Source organism: Chiloscyllium plagiosum, unplaced genomic scaffold (assembly GCF_037043375.1).
Source record: "Chiloscyllium plagiosum isolate Xiang-an unplaced genomic scaffold, Cpla_swu_hap1 HiC_scaffold_24, whole genome shotgun sequence".
NCBI classification, from domain to species: domain Eukaryota; kingdom Metazoa; phylum Chordata; class Chondrichthyes; order Orectolobiformes; family Hemiscylliidae; genus Chiloscyllium; species Chiloscyllium plagiosum.
In genome coordinates, this window is record NW_028270162.1 from 48,661,602 (window position 1) to 48,681,850 (window position 20,249).

At 42.4% G+C, this 20,249-nt stretch overlaps 1 protein-coding gene across 3 annotated transcripts in view; it reads right to left on the minus strand.

Annotated features, from left to right (window-relative positions):
• Nucleotides 1-20,249, minus strand: part of slc2a11b (solute carrier family 2 member 11b) — a 50,355-nt gene continuing 30,106 nt past the window's right edge. For 2 of the 3 annotated variants that reach the window (XM_043715976.2, XM_088000151.1), the window contains exons 7-12: nt 19,593-19,780; nt 15,457-15,567; nt 12,267-12,368; nt 3,526-3,601; nt 1,175-1,302; nt 2-778 (exon numbers count right to left, since the gene is read on the minus strand). In XM_043715976.2, coding sequence (XP_043571911.2) covers nt 578-778; nt 1,175-1,302; nt 3,526-3,601; nt 12,267-12,368; nt 15,457-15,567; nt 19,593-19,780 — 806 coding nt within the window. In that variant the 3' untranslated portion in view covers nt 2-577. Of the gene's footprint in view, nt 779-1,174; nt 1,303-3,525; nt 3,602-12,266; nt 12,369-15,456; nt 15,568-19,592; nt 19,781-20,249 lie in introns of all 3 variants that reach the window. The other variant, XM_088000152.1, reaches the window with a different exon arrangement.

The following is a 20,249-nucleotide window of genomic DNA, read 5'->3' on the forward strand; positions in this document are numbered from 1 at the left end:
ATTCTCCTGTTCCCTGGATGCTGCCTGACCTGCTGCGCTTTTCCAGCAACACATTTTCAGCTCTGATCTCCAGCATCTGCAGACCTCACTTTCTCCTTAATGATAATAACACCCAAGCCATCAGCTTCCCTGTAAGCACGCTGTTGTGCAAACCAGATACCAGGATTAGATTTTTGATTAACTTTTATTTCATCTGTTCATTACAGCATGTTTAGACAGAAGTTTTGGATAGAGGTGTTTTAAGTTCTATTAAGACTATAGCAAGTTTAATAACGTTCAGACATTTTTTACCAACTCACCTCCACTTCAGTTTTAAATCATTTAATAATCAGCGTCTGATGAAGTGCTGAAAATCTGTGCTGATTGTAATTGCAGTAAAAATTCAAATCAAAATCTGGTCCACAAAACTGCTCAGCTCAGTTCCCCAGGAGGTGGTAAGGTGGGTTAAATACTCTTAAAATGAAGTATCATCAATTCCTCTCTTCTGCAGTCAGGTTGAATGATTTCATCAGGACAATGGTGCATTTCCATGGTGTCCATCACAGTGCAACAGACTGGCTGGTTTTTTGGATGCCAATTAAAGTTTTGAGGAACGTGGCAGCATCATGGCTCCGTTGGGACTCTCAGTTTCTTTGTTCTTGAAATTCCGAGCTTGAAATTCCATCTCAATATCCAGAAAGGACTTGTTTTTAGTTTCGGGTAAGGTGATGTATATGAACAGTGTCCCCAGGAGGCACTCAGCCAGGAAGATGAGGAAGCAAAACTGCTGCAGACCCTCCTGCCAAGCAAACCCACACAACAGTGAGCAGACGTGTCAAATAAAGTTAGCATATTCAAGGAACACCGGGGAAGGGTGAGAGAATCCTGCCCAGCTATTCAAAGTACTTGTGTCCACCTCTTTCATTACAACTCCCTCTCCATTCCCTCATGATCCCCAATCAATCCCTGACACAACTCCAGCTGGGACCCTCTGTTCCAATTATCCCCACCATTCCAAATGTACTCACCCACTGCCCCATTCCGCCATACTTCACCCCTCACCACCTTCACCCCACCACCACCACCCCCCCCTTCCCCACCCCCCAACAACCATCTCCCGCTATTGTGGGAAGTCTAATTGGTTTCTGTGGCAGAACAGTTTATTGGGTTTCCCAAACTTACTGAAGGTACTTACCACAATAATAGGGAACACGATACTGATAAGGAAGAAGCTGATCCAGTTCACAGAGTTGCTGATCATGTACGCTGCAGGACGTGTGGATTGTGTGAACAGCTCCCCTGTCACGGTGTTGGTCACACCCCCTGGATCAAACATTATTACAAGAATTAAAATTATTCCACACTAAATGGATTATGCAGAGTGACTGCAATGGTTGGGGGCAACTGTCATTAGTCCATGGATAATCCCTGTTTAGTTAAGGAGCATCGACGTGTGAACTCTCTGTCAGTCTGCTGCTGTCTACAGTGAGAATGTCCACCTTGGACAAGGTAGACACTTGGTGATGCTCATTCATGGGAGACTTGGGGAAACATTTCTCCATCATCTGTGCTGTGTTGATGCAGCTTGGGAACCAGGCAGTATACATAAAATCTGGGTTAACACCATCAATTTCCTGGATCAGGGTACAATTGTAAATCTTGTTCCAACCATCAACAAGGAGTCTGTGAGAGTCCCAACCACCTCTGATTTATATTCTAATATTGTGTGTATATATATTCAGCTTTATTATTTGATAAACATGTCCAACAATGACCCTACTCAAGATTCCTCGGGCCCTTCTAACTTTATCCTTGGTAACTTTCACAACTCAAACTTTGGCACGGGATTCCAGGTCGGGTATGCCTGCTGCATGACCCATGGAGAGCCTTATTTCCACCCTCCCTAATCTAACAGCACTGTCGTTACATCGTATAAAGCTCCACCCTCCCCAACATACACATACACCCTGTCTGTGTGCTTGGCCTGGTAAATGAGAACTGTGACTTCACTTGATCTTCCTCCAACCATTGTAGCAGCAATTCTACCAATGGCGCTGCTAAGCTGAGAGTCCTCAGGACGTACAGCCTAAATGCCTAGCATTACATGGTACTGAAAGGTAGCACCAGATTATTCTTGTGTATGATGGGTGGAGGTTTCTTTGAACACTATTGTTCGCCACCAACAGGATGCTGCTGTTGCTCATAATTGGCTAGCACCGACTACCCAACCAGCCTGTGCTGGCAAAACTCAAAACAGTGTCCGATATTTGACAATTCCACGATCAAACACCATCTACTAAATAATCTAGAGTGTGTTGGGAATTTCACTGACAACCAATTTAAGATTGTCAGTCAGGCCAGCAATGTGGAATGCTTGTGCTTATGAAATCACAGAGTCCTGTTATTTGTAAACAAAAACAATGCTGTGACTGTCTCACTCAAAACAGGAAACAGTCATTCTCTGGTTCAATTCCCAGGGAAATGCACCAACTAATTAGATTCATTTTGGCTAATTTAAATTTCAACCCAGATGGCAGTTAACTGTAAGTTATCATCTAACTGGTGCAGCACCAGAGATCATTGTAGGACAGTGGCAATATCCCTACCTCTGGGGTAGAAGGTCCGGATTTGAGTCACATCTGCGCCATTGGTGCATCCACATTTCCAAGTAAGTTGATTTAAAAGTAATTTTAACTGCCACATTCTCCATGACAATACCCTCTACCAGATTTCCTTTGCCAATCAATCAGCATGCTCTTTTCTTACAGTATAAAATGTTGTTAGAATTTTACTCTAGAATTCTTGCAAATGTCCTGATTGGTATAAGATGAAAAGCTTCAGCAAAATGGGTCTATATTCAGCAAACTCAAGTAAAATTTAAAGATGATTTTAGAGTTATTTGGAGATACAGTGATGTAGTGTAATGTCTGAAAGGGATAATGCTGATGGGTACATTAGCACTGCTCAACATGATGATATCATCTGCAGCTCAAGTGGGAAATCAGTTTTGGATCTTGAAGGATCCAGACTTAACATCAAAGCCTTCCTCGGTCCTAGTAACAACCATCTATGGACTATGTAGCAAGCCATTGTAGCAAGGTAAATTGTAGATAGTTGCTATTGTGCAATCAATTACAACTTGTTAATACAAGAGCCTTTTCTCATTAGACTGTCAGCTGGCTTTCCTCCTTCCACATGAGACTACGTTTAGATCCTGTTGATCTCTACTGGGAAATAGGTTATAATCCTGTTGTAAACCTGTGGTTGCAAACCTACCAGATGCCCTTACACCATGAGCTGTGATGAGGAACCCTCACACAAGAGGGTCTCTACAAACAACCAGGGGACTCAAAAAGATTGCAGCATGCCCAACATGGTCCAGTACAAGGCAATGGTGCTTCTTTTAGGTACCAGATATGAAAGGTGAGTGGGTTCAGAATAAAAAATTGCTGACTTTGCTGCCTTGGAGTCAAAAGGTGTAATTAGAATTGTGGAACTCTGTTTGTGAACCTTTGTTGACTTGCTCTTCATTGAGAATATACCCACCCGGTCCCAGGCCAAAGCTTAGGATAAATGCAAACAAACAGGTCATTGTCAGGTAGGACATCCAGAAATAGGAAACCTGAAAACAAACACAAAACATCAAGGTTCACTTCAGCATTTTCAATTATTTAAAACTGAGCGATTATGGGGATGACATTTTGCATGTACCAGTGATACAATTGCAATCTGTACTACTGGCCCCTATATGGAAGTGGGGCAGAGAGTGTTGGGTGGAGAGGGTAGGGGATGGGATATTATCAGGGCTTTGTGAGGGGTACCACCCATCTTGTCTGTATTGACAAAAGGAAAAAAACCCAAAGAACCGCAGATGCTGGAAATCAGAAACAAAACAGAAATTGTTGGAGAAACTCAGTAGGACTGGCAGCATCTGCGGGAGAGAGAGAGACAGCAAAGTTAACATTTTGGCTCCAATGATCCTTCTTCAGAACTGATTGTAGCTGGGAAAAGGTTGGCATGTCTGCTGAAGGGGGTGGTGGGGGATGAGTAAACGATGGAGCCCAGGGAGGGAGAGAGAGAGAGAGAGTGAACAACAGTCAGATAGACAAAGGGAAGGTTAAAGGTCAGCCTGGGTGAATCAATAGCTGATAATAGGGACCCCTTGGGGCTGATAATGGGATGGCTGTGGTAATCAGTTCTGAAGAAGCATCACTGGACAATAAATGTTAACTTGGCAAAAGGAGGGACACTGGGAATGTGACACTTGAGGATTCTAGCCATTCTCTGTTACTGTACAGTAAAATACAGAGGGATATGGCTGCATGAAAGCAGAAGAGAGTAAGGAGAAAAATTCAAATTCAAGGAGCAAAGGAGGTATAATGCAGCAATAATGTGCAAAGTGCAATTTTTCTGATTACATTTAGAAGGCCAGGCTGAGAGACTTTTACAGTTGCTGTTAATTGTTTGATGAATGCTTGCCGAACTCTACATAAGCCACTGGGAATCCATGGTCAAATAGTAAACTCTTCGACAGTAAAGCATCTTGGTAAACCAGATGCTTCACAATGTTTTATCACCCATTCTAATATATGTGTAAATCATTGAAAACAAATATTTACATTTCAATGAGAGATCATAGAGATCAGTTAATATGAGAGTTAAGTAAATGAACTTTACACAGTATTCTTTCAGAGCTTGTGTTACTGCAAAATTTTAGCTTTTCATTAAAGGGACCAAATGGCTTCGCTACTCACACAAATTTTGTCATCTTCACTCTTCATTAATAGTTTTACATTTGCTTAGAATGAAAGAGATCTATAGCACAGAAAAAGGCCCTTTGACCCACTGAGTCTGTGCTGGTCAAAAACAGCCACTGAACAATTCTAAACCAATTTTCCATCATTTGGCCCACAGTCTTGTATGTCTTGGCATCCCATGTCCACAACTAAATATTTCTAGCATGTTATAAGGGTTTCTGCCTCCACTACCCTTACAGGCAGGGAATTCCAGATTTCCACCACCCTCTGGCTAAAACATTTTTTCCCTCACATCTCCTCTAAACCTCTGCCTCTCACCATAAATCTATGCCCCCAGCTCACTGATCACTCCACCAAGGGGAAAAGTTCCTTCCTGTCTACCCCATGTGTGCCACTCATAATTTTTTACATCTCCACCATGTTTCCTCTCAAGTCTCCTCCATTCCAAGCATTACAACCCCAATCTATCTTTATAACTGAAAAGTCTCCAGTCCAAGTAACTTCCTGATATATCTCAGAATCACATAAGTCCTACAGTGTGGAAAGAGGCCATTTGGCCCAATGGGTCCAACCAATCTTCCAAACAGCATCCGCAACGCTCTGGCTCTGCATTTTCCACGGCTAACCCACCTAGCCTGCACATCCCTGGACATCTCGGGGCAATGTAGCATGGCCAATACACCTAACCAGCCCTTCTTTGGTCTGTAGAAAGAAACCAGAGCACCTGGAGGAAACCCACACAAACTCTACAACAGTCACCTAAGGCTGGAATCAAACCCAGGTCCCTGGTGCTGTGAGGCAGCTGTGCTAAACACTAAGCCACCATGCCAGCCTCTGTAAACTCTCCAATGCAATCACATTCTTCTATAATGTGGATTCCAGAACTGCGCAGAATATTTTAGCTGTGGTCTGATCCTGGAGATTTATCTACTTTTAAGCCGACCAGATCACTCAGAACCTCTTCTCTGTCTATGCTAATTTCTTTAATTCTATCATAGTCCTTCTCCCTGATTTCTATACCCACCTTGTTCGCTAGCAAGAGAGACAAAGTATTTATTTAGAACTCTACCTACATTCTCTGGCTCCAAATACAAATTACCAGAATAGTCCTTAAATGGTCTCTGCTCCCAATCCACTCTGATTAAATCATATATGATTTTATTAAAATTGGCTTTCTCCCAGTTTGATTTCCAGCCCCTTCGTGTGCTTTTCCACAACAAAGTTGAATCTAACAGAGTTATGATCACTGTTTGCAAAATGCTCCCCTTTTGATTCTTCGACCACTTGCCCAGCTTTGTTACTTAACTCCAAGACTACTGCCTCTCTTAGAGGGCATTCTACATGTTGGCTTCAGAAGGTCTCCTGGATATACTTCAAGATTTCCACTTCCTTTAACACTTTCACACAATGACTACCACAATTAATGTAAGGGAGGTTGAAATCCCCCAGCATCACTACTCTATTATTGTCACACTTCTCTGAAATTTGTCTACAAATCTGCACTTCTATTTCTCTGAGACAATTAGGGGGTACAGTACACGGTGGTTTAGATCAGAGTGGTGCTGGAAACGCACAGCAGGTCAGGCAGGGCTTTTGCCCAAAACGTCGATTCTCCTGCTCCTCGGCTGCTGCCTGACCTGCTGTGCTTTTCCAGCACCACTCTGATCTAAACTCTGGTTTCCAGCATCTGCAGTCCTCACTTTTGCCTGGTGTACAGTACACTCCCAGCAATATGATTGCTTCTTTTTTGTTTTCTAAATTCTACCTATATCATTATGTGAGGAGCCTGTGTCATCCCTCCTTACCACTGTAATTGATCGATACTGTGACATCCCCTCATCTTTTATCTCCTTCCTAATCTCTCTTGAAGACCTTACACCCCAGAATATTGAGCTGCCAGTCCTGCCCTCTCTCAACCATGTCTCAGTGACTGCAATTACATCATCCCATGTTTAATTTGTGCCCTCAAATGCCCTAACTACTTTGTCAGACTGTTAGCATTAACATAAATACCACCCAACCTTACCAAACTCTCTTGTACCTTGAATGACCGATAATTGTTACTTTTAATTTATTACTTCATGAGATGCAGGCATAGCTGGCTAGGCCAGCATTCATTACCCATCCCTAAATGGCCAGACGGTTGTTAAGACCCACAGTCATTGCTGTGGGTCTAGAGTCACATGTAAGTCAGACCAGGTAAGGATAGCAATTTCCTTCCCTCAAGGACATTAGTGAACCAGATGGTTTTTTTTTCCTGACAATTAACAATGGATTCATGATCATCATTAGACTGTTAATTCCAGATTTTTATTATGATGTGGAGGTGCTGTGTTGCACTGCAAAGGACAAAGTCAGAAGTCAAACAACACCAGATTATAGTCATAACTAAACAGGTTTATTTGAAATCACAAGTTTTCAGAGTGCTGGAGACTTCACCTGACGAAGGAGCAGTGCTCAAAAAGCTTGTGATTTCAATAAAACTGGTATCATGTGACTTCAGCTTTTTATTGAATTCAAATTCCATCAGGAATCATCGTGAGATTAAAACCCTGATCTCCAGAATACCAGTAGGCCATTGTCTCCTCTATGTTTTACTTTTTTACACATAGAAGAAAACATATGCAACATTTGGTGCTCCCTGCACTTAACCTTCAGTGTTCTTGAAGGCTGTCAAAGCAATTCACAATTAATGAGTTACTTTGGAAGTCCAATCAAAATTATGATGGATATTAGAACTTTGACCATATCAAAGATGCTATAATCTAGAAGCAGGTTCCTTTTGTTATGGGGACAAAATCAGTAGCCAGTTGGCACACAAGGCAGCTTGCAAACACCAACTCAGTGAATAAGCATTTGTACTGCTCGGGTGGTCTTGGTTTGGGGAGAAAGATTGGCTGAGACACCCGGACAACTCTCCTGCTCCTCTCTGAAGAGTGCAAAGGAACTTTTTTTTCTCTCCACTTGCATAAGCGGAATCTTAGTTTAATGGCTTATCCAAACATCTATTTTCAACTGCTTGTGCCATTTCTCTAGGAGTTCTCCTGATCTCACACCAAGGTTACAGCAGGAATCAGAAAACTCCTGTGGAAATTCAGAATTGACCTCTTTGGGCGAAGTGGGAACATGGGATACATGGAACATCATCATCTTCAAGTTCCCCTCCAAGCCACTCATCTTCCTGACTTGGAAATATATCGCTGTTCCTTCGCTGGGTCAAAATCTTGGAATTCCCTCCCTAATGGCATTGTGGGTCAACCTACAGAATGTGACTGCAGTATTCAAGGCAGCAGCTCAGCACCATCTTCTCAAGGGCAACTTCTCAAGGGTGGCACGATGGCACAGTGATTAGCACTGCTGCTTCACAGCACCAGGGTTCCAGGTTCGATTTCAGCCTCAGGTGACTGTCTGTCTGTTTGCACATTCTCCTCATGTCTGCGTGAGTTTCCTCCCACAGTCCAAAGATGTGCAGGTCAGGTGATTTGGACATGTTAAATTGCCCATAGTGTTAGGTACATTAGTCAGAGCGAAATGGGTCTGGGTGGGTTACTCTTCGGAGGGTCGCTGTGGACTGGTTGGGCCAAAGGGCCTGTTTCCACTCTTTAGGGAATCTAATCTAAACTAGGGATGGGCAATAAATGCTGGCATGGCCAGAGATGCCCACATTCCAAAATTACATTTTTAAAAGTGTTAAATAAATAATTGTGGCTCTCTGAGACAAACCAGCTCAATTTAAAACCATTCTGCCATAAACTCAAGAGGGCTTTTGAAGCCAACACATAGAAAGTGTTTGACCTCATTTTGTAGAACAAAGCTGGGCAAGAGGTAGAAGAGGGAGAGCGTTTCAGAGACAGTGGCAGTGACACTAAGATTTGAGGTCGTCATGGAAAAGGACAAAGATGGAGCAAATATAAAAGTTCTGAATTGTGGACAGGCCAATTTTAACATGCTGAGACAGAATCTGGCCAAAATGGGCTGGGACATTTGCTTGTTGTAAGATCTTCACTGGGAGCTTTTCAAAGAGGAAACAGGGTCATCAAAGATGATGCAGGGGCACCCTTTAAAGGTGAATAGTGGGACTAACAATTCCAGAGAACCCTGCATGTCAAAGAACAATGAGGCTTGGATAAGGACAAAATGGGAAGCTTATGATAAATATCAAGGACTCAAGACACCAGAAACCCAACAGGCAGATCGAAAGTTCAAGGGAGTTACTTAAAAAATAAATTGGTAAAACAAAGAGGGGGGCATGAATAAACACTGGTGGGTAAAATAAAGGAAAAACCAAAAGGCATTTTATCAGAATATTAGGTGCAAGAAGATAACCAGGGAAAGATTAGAGACCATTAGGGATGTAAGTAGGAAACTATGGGTGAGTAAGAACACATACAATGAGGATATCAATGAGTACTTTAATCTGTATTCACTATAGTGAAGGGCAGTATAGATAGACAAATGGGGCAAGAGGACTGTGATATCTGATCACTTTACAACTTAGAAGGAGAATCCGTTACTGGTTTTTGCGAGCTTAAATTTGGGTAAGTCCCTGGGCCAAATGAGACATATCCTAGGGGGCTGGATGGGACTTTAATTAGGTCATAGCTGGAGTACTGTATGCAGTTCTGGTCAATACACTATAAGAAGGATGTGATTGGACAAGACAGCGAGCAGAAGAGATTCACCAGGATATTGCTTTGGCTGGAGCAATTCTACTATGAAGACAGACTAGATAGGCTGGTGTTGATTTCCTTAGAACAGAGAAGGTTGAAGTGGGGACCTGACTAGGATGTAGAAATCTCAGATATGATTTGGAGATGCCGGTGTTGGACAGGGGTGTACCAAGTTAAAAATCACACAACACCAGGTTATATTCCAACAGTTTTATTTGGAAGCACTAGCTTTTGGAGCACTGCTCCTTCATCAGGTGGTTGCGGAGTATAAGATTGTAGGACACGGAATTTATAACAAAGAGTTTACAATGTGATGTAACTGAAATTATATATTGAAAAAGACCTGGATTGTTAGTTAAGTCTCTCATCTTTTAGAATGACCATATTGGTTTCCGTTCTTTCATATGCAAATCCCAGAATTTTCTTAAAGCTACATTCTCAAGTGAACTTTAACAATAGGTGCCATGTCGGCTCAGATAATGCATTGAAGATGTGAGGTGCCCTGAGGCTGTCTGTGCCCCAATGTTCAGACTGATTCTAATCTAAAAAAGGGATTTACAGAATCTTACATGGATTCATGCAGTTTTTGAGCAAAATAAAATGTCATTCTGCAAGCACAAATTCACCCCACAAAGTTGTGTGTGTGTGTGTGTGTGCTCGCATGCAGGGAGGGTATGAGTGTCTGTGAGAGAATGTGAGTGTAAAAGAGTATAAGTCTGTGAGAAGGTGCATGTGTGAGTGTAGGAGTATATGTGTGAGTGTATGAGACAGCTTGTGTATGAGAGAGGGTCTGTGTGAGTGTATGGGTTCGTAGGAGTGTGTGTGTGAGCGTGTGTCTGTGTCTGTATGTGTGTGTCATGCAGTCAGGTTACCTGTAGTGTGATATGAACCCAAGGTCCCGGTTGAGGCCATCCCCATGGGTACCAAATTTAGCTATCAGCCTCTGCTCGGCCACTTTGCATTGTTGCCTGTAGGGGGTTGGGGGGTGGGGGCTTGGGTAGGCGAAATTGGAAGGGATTGGGGGCGCACACGGGGCGAGGGGGGTCAAAGGGGTGCGATGTTGAGCGGGGTTAAGGGTGTGGATGGGGTGCGGCATTGGATCCGGTTGCGGGGGCGGCATTGGACGGGGTTGAGGGGTTGGGGATACGGGTGGACAGGGTTCAGGGCAAGCGCACGGGGTGCTGTTAACTAGTATCCTGATTGGGAAGTGGACTTAGCAAGCGCTTGCGGTGTTAATCCCATTAAACTGATTGGGGTGGTGGGGTGGTGAGTTGGGGAGAGGCTTCAGCAATGCTGCAGGTCCCTTACACACAAAGGTGTGCCTGTTTGGAAACAAACCCTGAGACAGAGAGAGGGAGGTAGGCAGGCAGAGTGAGGAAACAGGAAACTTCAGAAAACTCCGAGCCCCAGAGGAAAGGCATTGAATTAATTAACCGAATAATCAGTTATCTGAATGAAATAGTACCCACCCGTCCCATTCGGATAATCGAGGTTCCTCTGTGGTGTATTTTGGTTTATTTTTCTGTGTTTTAAGAAGGCACTGGAATTGGCAACACTATATAACACTTCTCCACTGCATTTTGTTACAAATACATATGACAATAAATAAATCAATCAACTTTTAGAGGGGATTTAAGGAAGGCATTTTTTCATTCATTGGTTCTCACTGTCTCAAGGAGTAGAAACAGGGACCATTGCAACACTTGAGTAGTGATTAGATGATCACTTGAAATGCCATCACTTTCAAGGCTAGGAGTCAAATGCTGGCAAATGGGACTAGAGTAGTTAGGTGGTTAATGAATGGCGTGGATGAATGAGCTGAAACGCCTGTGTTGTAATACTTTTTGACTCTAACTGGGAATGGTATCAATTTGACTAGCTTTTGATAGCTCCCCTCCAATTTTCAAATGACCAGAAGTATCGACAACTCTAGTTCCAGTGAGCCAACATTTTTTGCCGAACAGGCCACTGCATAGATTTAACTGATTAATGATGCTATTTCATTAATCAGTCATTCTTGGAATTTGAGCAATGGTGGCAATATCAGCATTGTTGCTCATCTCCAAATGACCTTCTTGATCTGCTGCAGTGCATGTGGCATAGCATCGCTCCCAGTGCTGTTAGAGAGGAAACTCCAGGATTTTGACAGAGTGACAGTGTAAGCATAACAATATAGCTCCATGTCACAATGATGTGCCACTTGCTGGTCAATATAGATGTTCCCATGCAGCTGCTGTCCTTGTCTGAATAGCAGAAATCATGAGTTTGGAATGTATTCTTGAAGGAATCTTGGTGAGTTAATACAGTGCATCTTGTGGATGGTATATGCTGCTGCTGCTGAGGTTGAGTGGAGGAGGTGGGGAGGTTGAAGGTAGTGAATATAGTGCCAGTCAAGTGGAATCACTGGATAGTGTCAAGTTTCTTGAGTATTGTTGGAGCTACACCCATCCAGGCAAATGGGAAGTATTCCATCACACTCCTAATTTGTAACATGTAGATGGTGGACAGACTTTGGGGAGTCAGGTACTGAGTTACTTGCAGAGAGTTCTTCCTTCATACCAGCCATTAGCACTAACGCATTTTCATTTCCAAAACTAATCATTTTTTTCATTATAATATCAAAGGGGCAAAAATTCAACTATGCCACAGACACAAAAAGACTCTACAGTTGTGGTCATTGTCCATCTATTGGCTTTAACAGACACGAAAGACGCAGGCTTCTATTCCTCTCAGCGATGCAGAGCAGAATTTGTATCCCCAAATTTTGAACTTACATCTACTTGAATAGTTAAATGCCACTCTGCCTTGTCTCCTTGACATTAGTTCAAGCCGGTAAGTGACAACATATGAAACATTTTACCTGATAGGTCAGTGTAACAGTCATCGCAGCACACCACAAAGCCATGAGTGAGTATCCACCGAGAATAAGCACTCGCCTTCCAAGACGTTCAATTAGAAGACTCTAGGAAGTAATGACATCATTAGCACCGTCTGAGACATTACAAGAGGAAGAATTACACAAAGTTATGCTGCTTCATGTAATGACCAATAATCTCCAGTAGAAAAACTAATCAAACTGAATTATGTAATAGAATGAAGCAATCTGCATGACTATCTCTGATGTTAAAGGAACTTCTGTGGCTCTTAATAACAGCACTTCCAGCCAACGAACATAACTCACTTCTTCGAACTCATTGTCAGTTCTAGAATAGCAAACCTTTTTGATTCTAAAATTTGATGCACCTTTCAATCCCAGGTTGGATGGATAGTGTCCTGCACTCGTTCAAGAGAAATTTAGGTCCTCATGTGATATGTATATTAATGGTGCTTGTAACTTGTGCTGATAAGGAAATGTCCTTGTTGAGCTAAAGTTCTGCGATTTGCATTCCTGACTAATTGAGATGTGGGCTGACAGAGACTGGAGTGCACAATTGCTGGGAAAAGATGACTGAGACTGGATTTTTGAAAACATGCCAGGTTCTGGATCAGAAGTGAGCGGGGTCACAATTTAGCTCAAATGGCTGTTGTGCTGGTTTCCCCAACACAGTCCTGATCCCCAGCCATTTTTAAAGGGGCTCATTTCAGGTGGTCATTAGCGAATGACATGTAGCCAGTTGAGGTTAGTTCAGTTGCCATGGCAACAGTGATATCTAATCAGCAATATGGGCAGGCAATGTTGATCTGGGACATTGTGTGGGCTCAGGCAGTAATTGGGGATGAAAGGAAGATCTTGATAGTTTAGGGGAGGGACCCACATTTCTGACCCCCCACCCCAGGGTCAATATGGGGGCACAGTTGCAACTCTGGGTCTCCTGAATCTTGGACAGGTAGCTTCCTGTCTTATCCCTCAGCCTGAGCATTGGATGAGCTACGAATGCCCTCCAGCCAAGGGAGCCCTTTCACACCATTTCTGAAGGGGCAGTGAGCTTACTCCTTGGCTGAAGCATTGAAAATTGAACCCGTGCTATTGGTGTCACTCTGTCCAGCCAATTGAGCTGACCCCTGCCTGTACTGAACCAAATTAGTTTGTTCGGTACACGTTAACTGAATGATATCTTTTTAAATAATATTTTAGAGTAAGGGGATTTAAAATGGACATCCTGTTGTCCAGCATCTTAAATTAGAGGGAGTTGGGAATATTACATGATGAAATAGTATTACATGGTGAAACCCGATAACCAACATTACCAGGTCAGTCAGTAGCACCGTTAAACAGGAGCTCCACTCGCTCTATTCCAATACCCATTCCCCACTTCACTTTGGTCATATCTCAATCCTATTTATGTGTGGACATGGTTTCTGCTTCAGTGACTGTAGCTATTCAAACAGCTCATTCTTTTCCCAAAATCTGTTAAGTTTAACCTTGGTTGCAGATATTCCTTTGGTGTGAACCCCTTAAAATCACTAGGAGCTGGGCCTCACAACATCATAAATCTCAAACATTTTAGACTGGGCTCATTTAAACCCAGGCTCCAGGGTGAAGCAGATTGTACATATTATTGCCGTACTAATTGTCCAGGCTGTCATAACCTGTGAGTCAGTAAGATGTGGCTCTGTCTTGGACCCTAATATTTTCACTCTGCAAATGAGGCCACCCACTATGTGTTCATTTGGTGAGATCTATCCAGCAAGAGGGACTGGATCCACTCTGTCTTCCAATAGATTTACTCACAATGTGCAGCTCAACACAGGTATACACTATCACTTTCCTCTTCCACAAATTAGCACTACCAAATGAAAACTAGCTCTTATATTTTAAAGAAAAACAACTTCCATGGCAGGTGGCAATTCACCCAGGCTTTATAAGCCAGAGCTAGGGACACTACCAACTGTTCCACAAAACCCTAATACTCGGGACTCTCTGCTATAGGAAAAATGTGCTAAATTTGAAAGGGTGCAGAAAAGATTTACAAGGATGTTGCCAGCATTGGAGGGTTTGAGCTATAGGGAGAGGCTGCATAGGCTGGGGCTGTTTTCCCTGGAACGTCGGAGGCTGACGGGGGACATTATAGAGGTTTATAAAATCATGAGGAACACAGATAGGGTGAATAACCAAAGTCTTTTTCCCAAGATAGGGGAATCTAAAATCACAGGGCATAGGTTTAGGGTGAGAGAGGAAAGATATAAAAGGAACCTCAGGGGCAACTTTTTCACACAGAGGGTGGTGTGTGTATGGAATGGGCTACCAGAGGAAGCGGTGGAGGCTGGTACAATTACAGCATTTAAAAGGCATTGGAATGTGTACATGAATAGAAAGGGTTTAGAGAGATATGGGCCAAATGGGACTAGGTTAATTTGGGATATTTGGTTGGCATGGACAAGTTGGACTGAAGGGTCTGTTTCCATGCTCTATGACCTGATCTTTCACCAGCTTTAACTCGTTTGCACATATGGCCCACCTCTGGGGCAGCTAGGATTTGAACCCAGCTGTTCTGTCAGGAGCACCAACACGGCATCACTAGACTCTCGTCTAACAAGTCCTGTAATCCGTTGTAATCAGTCTGTTCAAACATCAGCCTGTAGCACACCTCTGGTGGGACTTGAACCCAGACCGCTTGGCCCTAGGCTAAGACACTGCCACTGAACCAAATGCAGCCTTGCAATGCACCCCAACCTTTCTCCAACTGGTAATAAGCTGCTCCAAATCACAAGGGCACAGTCTCAACTGACACACCATTTGCAAACACTGGCACTTTGAGCACAGCCACCTACTTTTAAGAAGGAAATTCAAAAGCAGCTGTTTAATTGTTTGATCAATTTTATACCTCTATTTATTTTGGAGCCCACCAACTGGAAACCATAGGGAGATGCATGCAGTACTGTACCTGGTATCGGTGGGATCAAATCTGAACACTGGGCACAAGCTTTGAAATATTCTCACTGAGAATACGGTTTTGAGCTATGGTTCCCATTGACTATGTGTTAGTGGGATCTGTGTTCACATATTTAAATGAGGGATTTGGAGGTGAGACAAACCATGAAAACAGTCCCATTGGTTTCTGCTTGACCAGTTGTCATTTGATGGGTTTGCAACTGTTTCTTCCACTTACACAGCATAGGGCAGCGAGGCACTCGCATGCCCCAGTGCCCATTGTAGCATACGGGATATACGCTTCAGTAATTCCAGCTTGAATAAAGATATAGGTGGCATAGAAGTAGATCTGAAACAGAAAATTATCTCATTTATGTTGCAAGTACAAAAGAAACATCACAGAACACAGACACATCATTATCTGATTGGTAACTGGTTGATAAAAGGTTCAGATGAATGTTTCTTCCCATCTGGGTCTCATTCAATTATTTGGTCAGATTTTGTACTGGTACCAAGAATGCTGACCTGCTTGTGGTTAGTTGTTATAACTCACAGAACAGCTCATTGAGGCTCCTTCAACAGTGCCTTCCAAAAGTGAAACCTTTACCACCCAGTAAACACAAGGGCAATAGATGCATGGGAATATTGCCAGCTTTGAGTTCCCCTCCCCAAGCCACACACTATCCTGACTTGGAAGTATTTCTCTGTTCATTCACTGTTGCTGGCTTTGTAACATCTTTACACCATGTGGACTGGTTCATGAAGGCAGCTCACTACCACTTTCTCAAGGGCAATTAAATGGCATCAATAAGTACTGACTCAGCCAGTGACACCCACATCATTTACATAGTGAACTCAACAGTTATCAATCTACACAGAGAATGGCCTATTTTCTCATGTGCACTGCATGTGTACTGCATGAATTTGAACATAAAGGGCTCGACATCATTTTAAAGATGATGTTTAAACCTCATTTTTATTTTTTCCCTCTATTCCACTCAGGTAAATGTGATCACAAACTGCCCAAAAATCAATGCAATTTTTATTTTGTTTATCGTTGATTCGAAATTTGTGCCAATTGCTTGGAAGTTCGCAAACATCTGGACAGTGGGAATCCTCCTCTCCAGGTTAGGTGGATTACATGGGGTTATGGGATAGGGTTGGTGAACTGGGTCTGGGTTGGTGAACAGGAACAGAGAGCACACTGTTCCACAACCCACTACCCTGTGTTCAGGATCAATGAAACATTCTCAATTGTCCCAGTTATACACTTCCTTCATCGTAAATAACTAATATTTTGAATCTAAACTGTTACTTCTTATGAACTATCAGAAATTTGCCACAAATTGCTAACTTGCCTGCATTAGGCAAATGCGATCACAAACTCCCCAAAAATCAATGCAATTTTTATTTTGTTTGTCGTTAACTGCTAAACTAAACTACTTGATATCCTAATTCAAGGGCTAATTATTTCTTTGAAGTGTTATTCTTTTTCCTTCTGGAAATTATTAACTTGCTTTAATTCAGATCAATGAAGCAAGGCTAGAACCTTAAGGCAAAAAGTGACCATTAAAATAGGAAATGAAAATTTGCACATATTCAATAGTCTCCGGGTTTCAGTGATGTTAACGAAGGAGAACTCTAGTAAGGATTTCCCAGAGTGCATGCATGTGTGATATATGTGAGCATATGTGTGTATATGAGAGAGATTATTTCCACTGGCTCAATGCACTTGCACCAGAGAAATGGCTCATTGTATCAGACACAGCAAATACTACAGTGAAGATAAAGAAACCCAAGTAACAGAGTTTGTCACTCCTTAAGCCAGCACACTCTACCATAACTCCAGCAACCTGAAAATCTGGAGGGACACTGTGAAAAGTGAGGTAACCAGCTGAGCTGTTTACAGTTTGCTCCATATCAGTGGCTAAGTGACAGGAGTCAAAATCTGTGTGAGAGAAACAAGGCTAACATTTCAGGTCAATGATCTTTCATGTGAATGTGAAACATGAACAAGCTCTTGTTTCTCTTTCTGTGAACTCTGCCTGACTCATGGGCTAGATATTACATGCTCCCCTCACTGAGTGCATTCTTGACCAAGGACAGGAAGTGGGCATCGTTGGCTGGGGCAGCATTTATTAACAATTCATTGATGCCCTAAGAAAGTGGTAGCAAGCTGCTCTCTTGAACCGCCTGTTTTTTGTAGGTAGACACACAATTTCCTTAGGGAGGGAATTCCAAGATTTTGACCTAACAACAGTAAAGGAATGGCAATATATTTCCAAGTCAGAATGGTGAGTGGCTTGGAGAGGAAGTTGAAGATGGTGATGTATCTGCTGCCCTTATCCTTCTAGATGAAAGTGGCTGTGGATTTGGAAGGTGATGTCGGAGGATCTTTGGTGAATTTCTGCAATACATCTTGTAGATAGCACACACTGCTGAGACTGAGCGTTAGTGGTAGAGGGAGTGAATGTTTGTGAGTTTGGTGCTAATCGAGTGGGCTGCTTCATCCTGGATGGTGTCAAGATTCTCACGTGTTCTTGGAGTTGCACCCATCCAGACAAGTGGGGAGTATTCCATCACACTACTGACCTGTGCCTTGGAGATAGTGGACAGGCTTTGGGGAGTCAGGAGATGAGTTTCTGGTCACAATATTCCCAGCGTCTGGGCTGTTTTTGTCACCACGGTATTTATTTGGCTCATTAAGCTTCTGGTCATCAGCAACCTCTAGGATGCTGATAGTGGGGGATTCAGTGATGGTAACACCATTGAATTTCAAGAGATGTTTAGATTCTCTTGTTGCAGATGGTTATTGCCTGACATTTGTGCGATGTGAATGTCACTTGCCACTTGTCAGCCCAAGCCTGGATATTGCCCAGATCTTGTTGCAGTAGAGCATGAACTGCTCCAGCAGCTGAGGAGTTGTGAATGGTGCTGAACATTGTGCAATCATTGGTGAACGTCCCCACTGTGACTTTATGATGGAGGGAAAGTCATTGATGAAGCAGCTACAGATGGTTGAGCCTAGGACACTGCCCTGAAGAATTGCTCCAGACAATCCTGGAGCTGAGATGACTGACCTTCAAGAAACACAATCATCTTCCCATGTGCCAAGTATGACTCCAACCATATAGCATAACATAATAAACATGAAACGTAAACATAGTTCTTAACATAGTGATTAATGATATAGACTTATTCTTAAAAGTCAAGTGCCTATTAAATTGAGCAGCAGTGTGATAATGAAAGTATGTCAAAGAGTAAAGTATTGTTCTGCTTTGACTAGTATTGATGTGGGTTGTGGCTTAGAAGGAGTTAAACAGCAGCTTGTTTGGGAAACAAGACACACACTAAGTTTGAAACTGAAGTTATCCAATCAGAAACAGAAGGCCTCATGGAGTTTGGAGATGGACCAAAGACTGAGTGTTGATTCTGTGCCCTAAATTAAACCAGAAGCAAGTGAAGTCATAATCCTGTAAAATAACTGCCTGCTATCTTCAGTATTACTTTACAAATGAAGTAAAGTTTGCTGAATTACTGCATCAAACTGTTTCCTTTGCCCAAATAGCTCAAGTCTCAAATAAAAAAACATTGGAATTGGAGTTTAATTTGTAACCTTTTTAAAAAAAACTTATACTGATGTCCTGAGTCATATGTTCAAACACCCAATGTATAAAAATAACATGCAGAGAGCCTGCAACACTTTCCCAAAATTTATGCCAATTCCCTTGAGCATATTCATTACAAATTCTGAGGAAGGGTTACTGGACCCGAAACATTAAGTCTGAGATCTCTCCTCAGATGCTGCCAGTTCTGTTGAGCTTTTCCAGCAATTTCTGTTTTTGTTTCTGATTTCTAGCATCTGCAGTTCTTTCGGTTTTTATTCGTTATAAGTACGAATTGTGTACATGAATAAACTTGTTCATGTTGGTTGTACAATGAATGATCTCAATATAAACCTCAACGTAAATGGATGAATCCCAGCCAGAACCTCTGTCAATAAAGCCTCCAATCAACATGTATCTAGTTAAAGATAAATGTAATTGTTTGGAAAGAATGTAACACCATCAGCACATTTTTCCAGTTCTATTTTGTTATTTGCAATGAAGCAATGACTGAAGATCTCTTAAACTTAACTTAAAACATTGTCATATATCCACAAAGACCTTAAGTGACTGGTGTTCAAAGGTTTCATTTTAACATTTGTAAGATGACGGGGTAAATTGCTCTGTGATAATCTGATTCTCATACTCTCAGAAACAACCACAAGAGAGTCCTGGAGAAACCCAGCAGTTCTGGCAACATTGGTGGAGAGAGACAGACAGAGTGAACATTTTGAGTTCAATATGACTCTTCCTCAGCGCAGATACTCACAGCATTGATCCCACTGAATTGTTGAGCCATATTCATCAGGACGGTGGTGATCAACTGCCATCGGGTCGAGCGATCAGAGAGAAGTTCACATGGTCGCTTTGACTGCTGCACACGTACCACTGCACATTCCTTCTCCAAATCCACCAATTCACTCAAGTACGAATTTGTATTGTGGAATTTCTTGAGAGCTGGGGCAGAAAAAGACTCCATTTTCACTTCACTTCCTAGATGAAGCATCATTCTGCTAAAATTGGCTATGCACTCAGTTCTCCAAATTTTACAAATGACCTGATTGACCAGTGTTCACAATATAGTTCAGCACTGCCTTGCTCATGAATGAAAAATCTTACACTGAAATAGCACACGTCCTAACTTCAGAATCATGTTCAAACCACTTGACAGCCAATCTGTACTTTCGAAATTCAGTAACTGGGTGAATTTAGGAAATAATATCCCACATATAGCAATGTTATGGTGACTGGATGACTGGTTGAGGAAAAACATTGGAGAGAATCCCCCTGCTCTTCTTTGAAGCAGTGGGATGGGAATTTGCATCTCACCTGAGAGGTCATATCTCTGCCATTGCAAAACTCCTTCAGTCCTGCACTGAAATGTCAGTCTGCATCCTGTGCACGGCTCTCTAGAGTAGAACTTGAA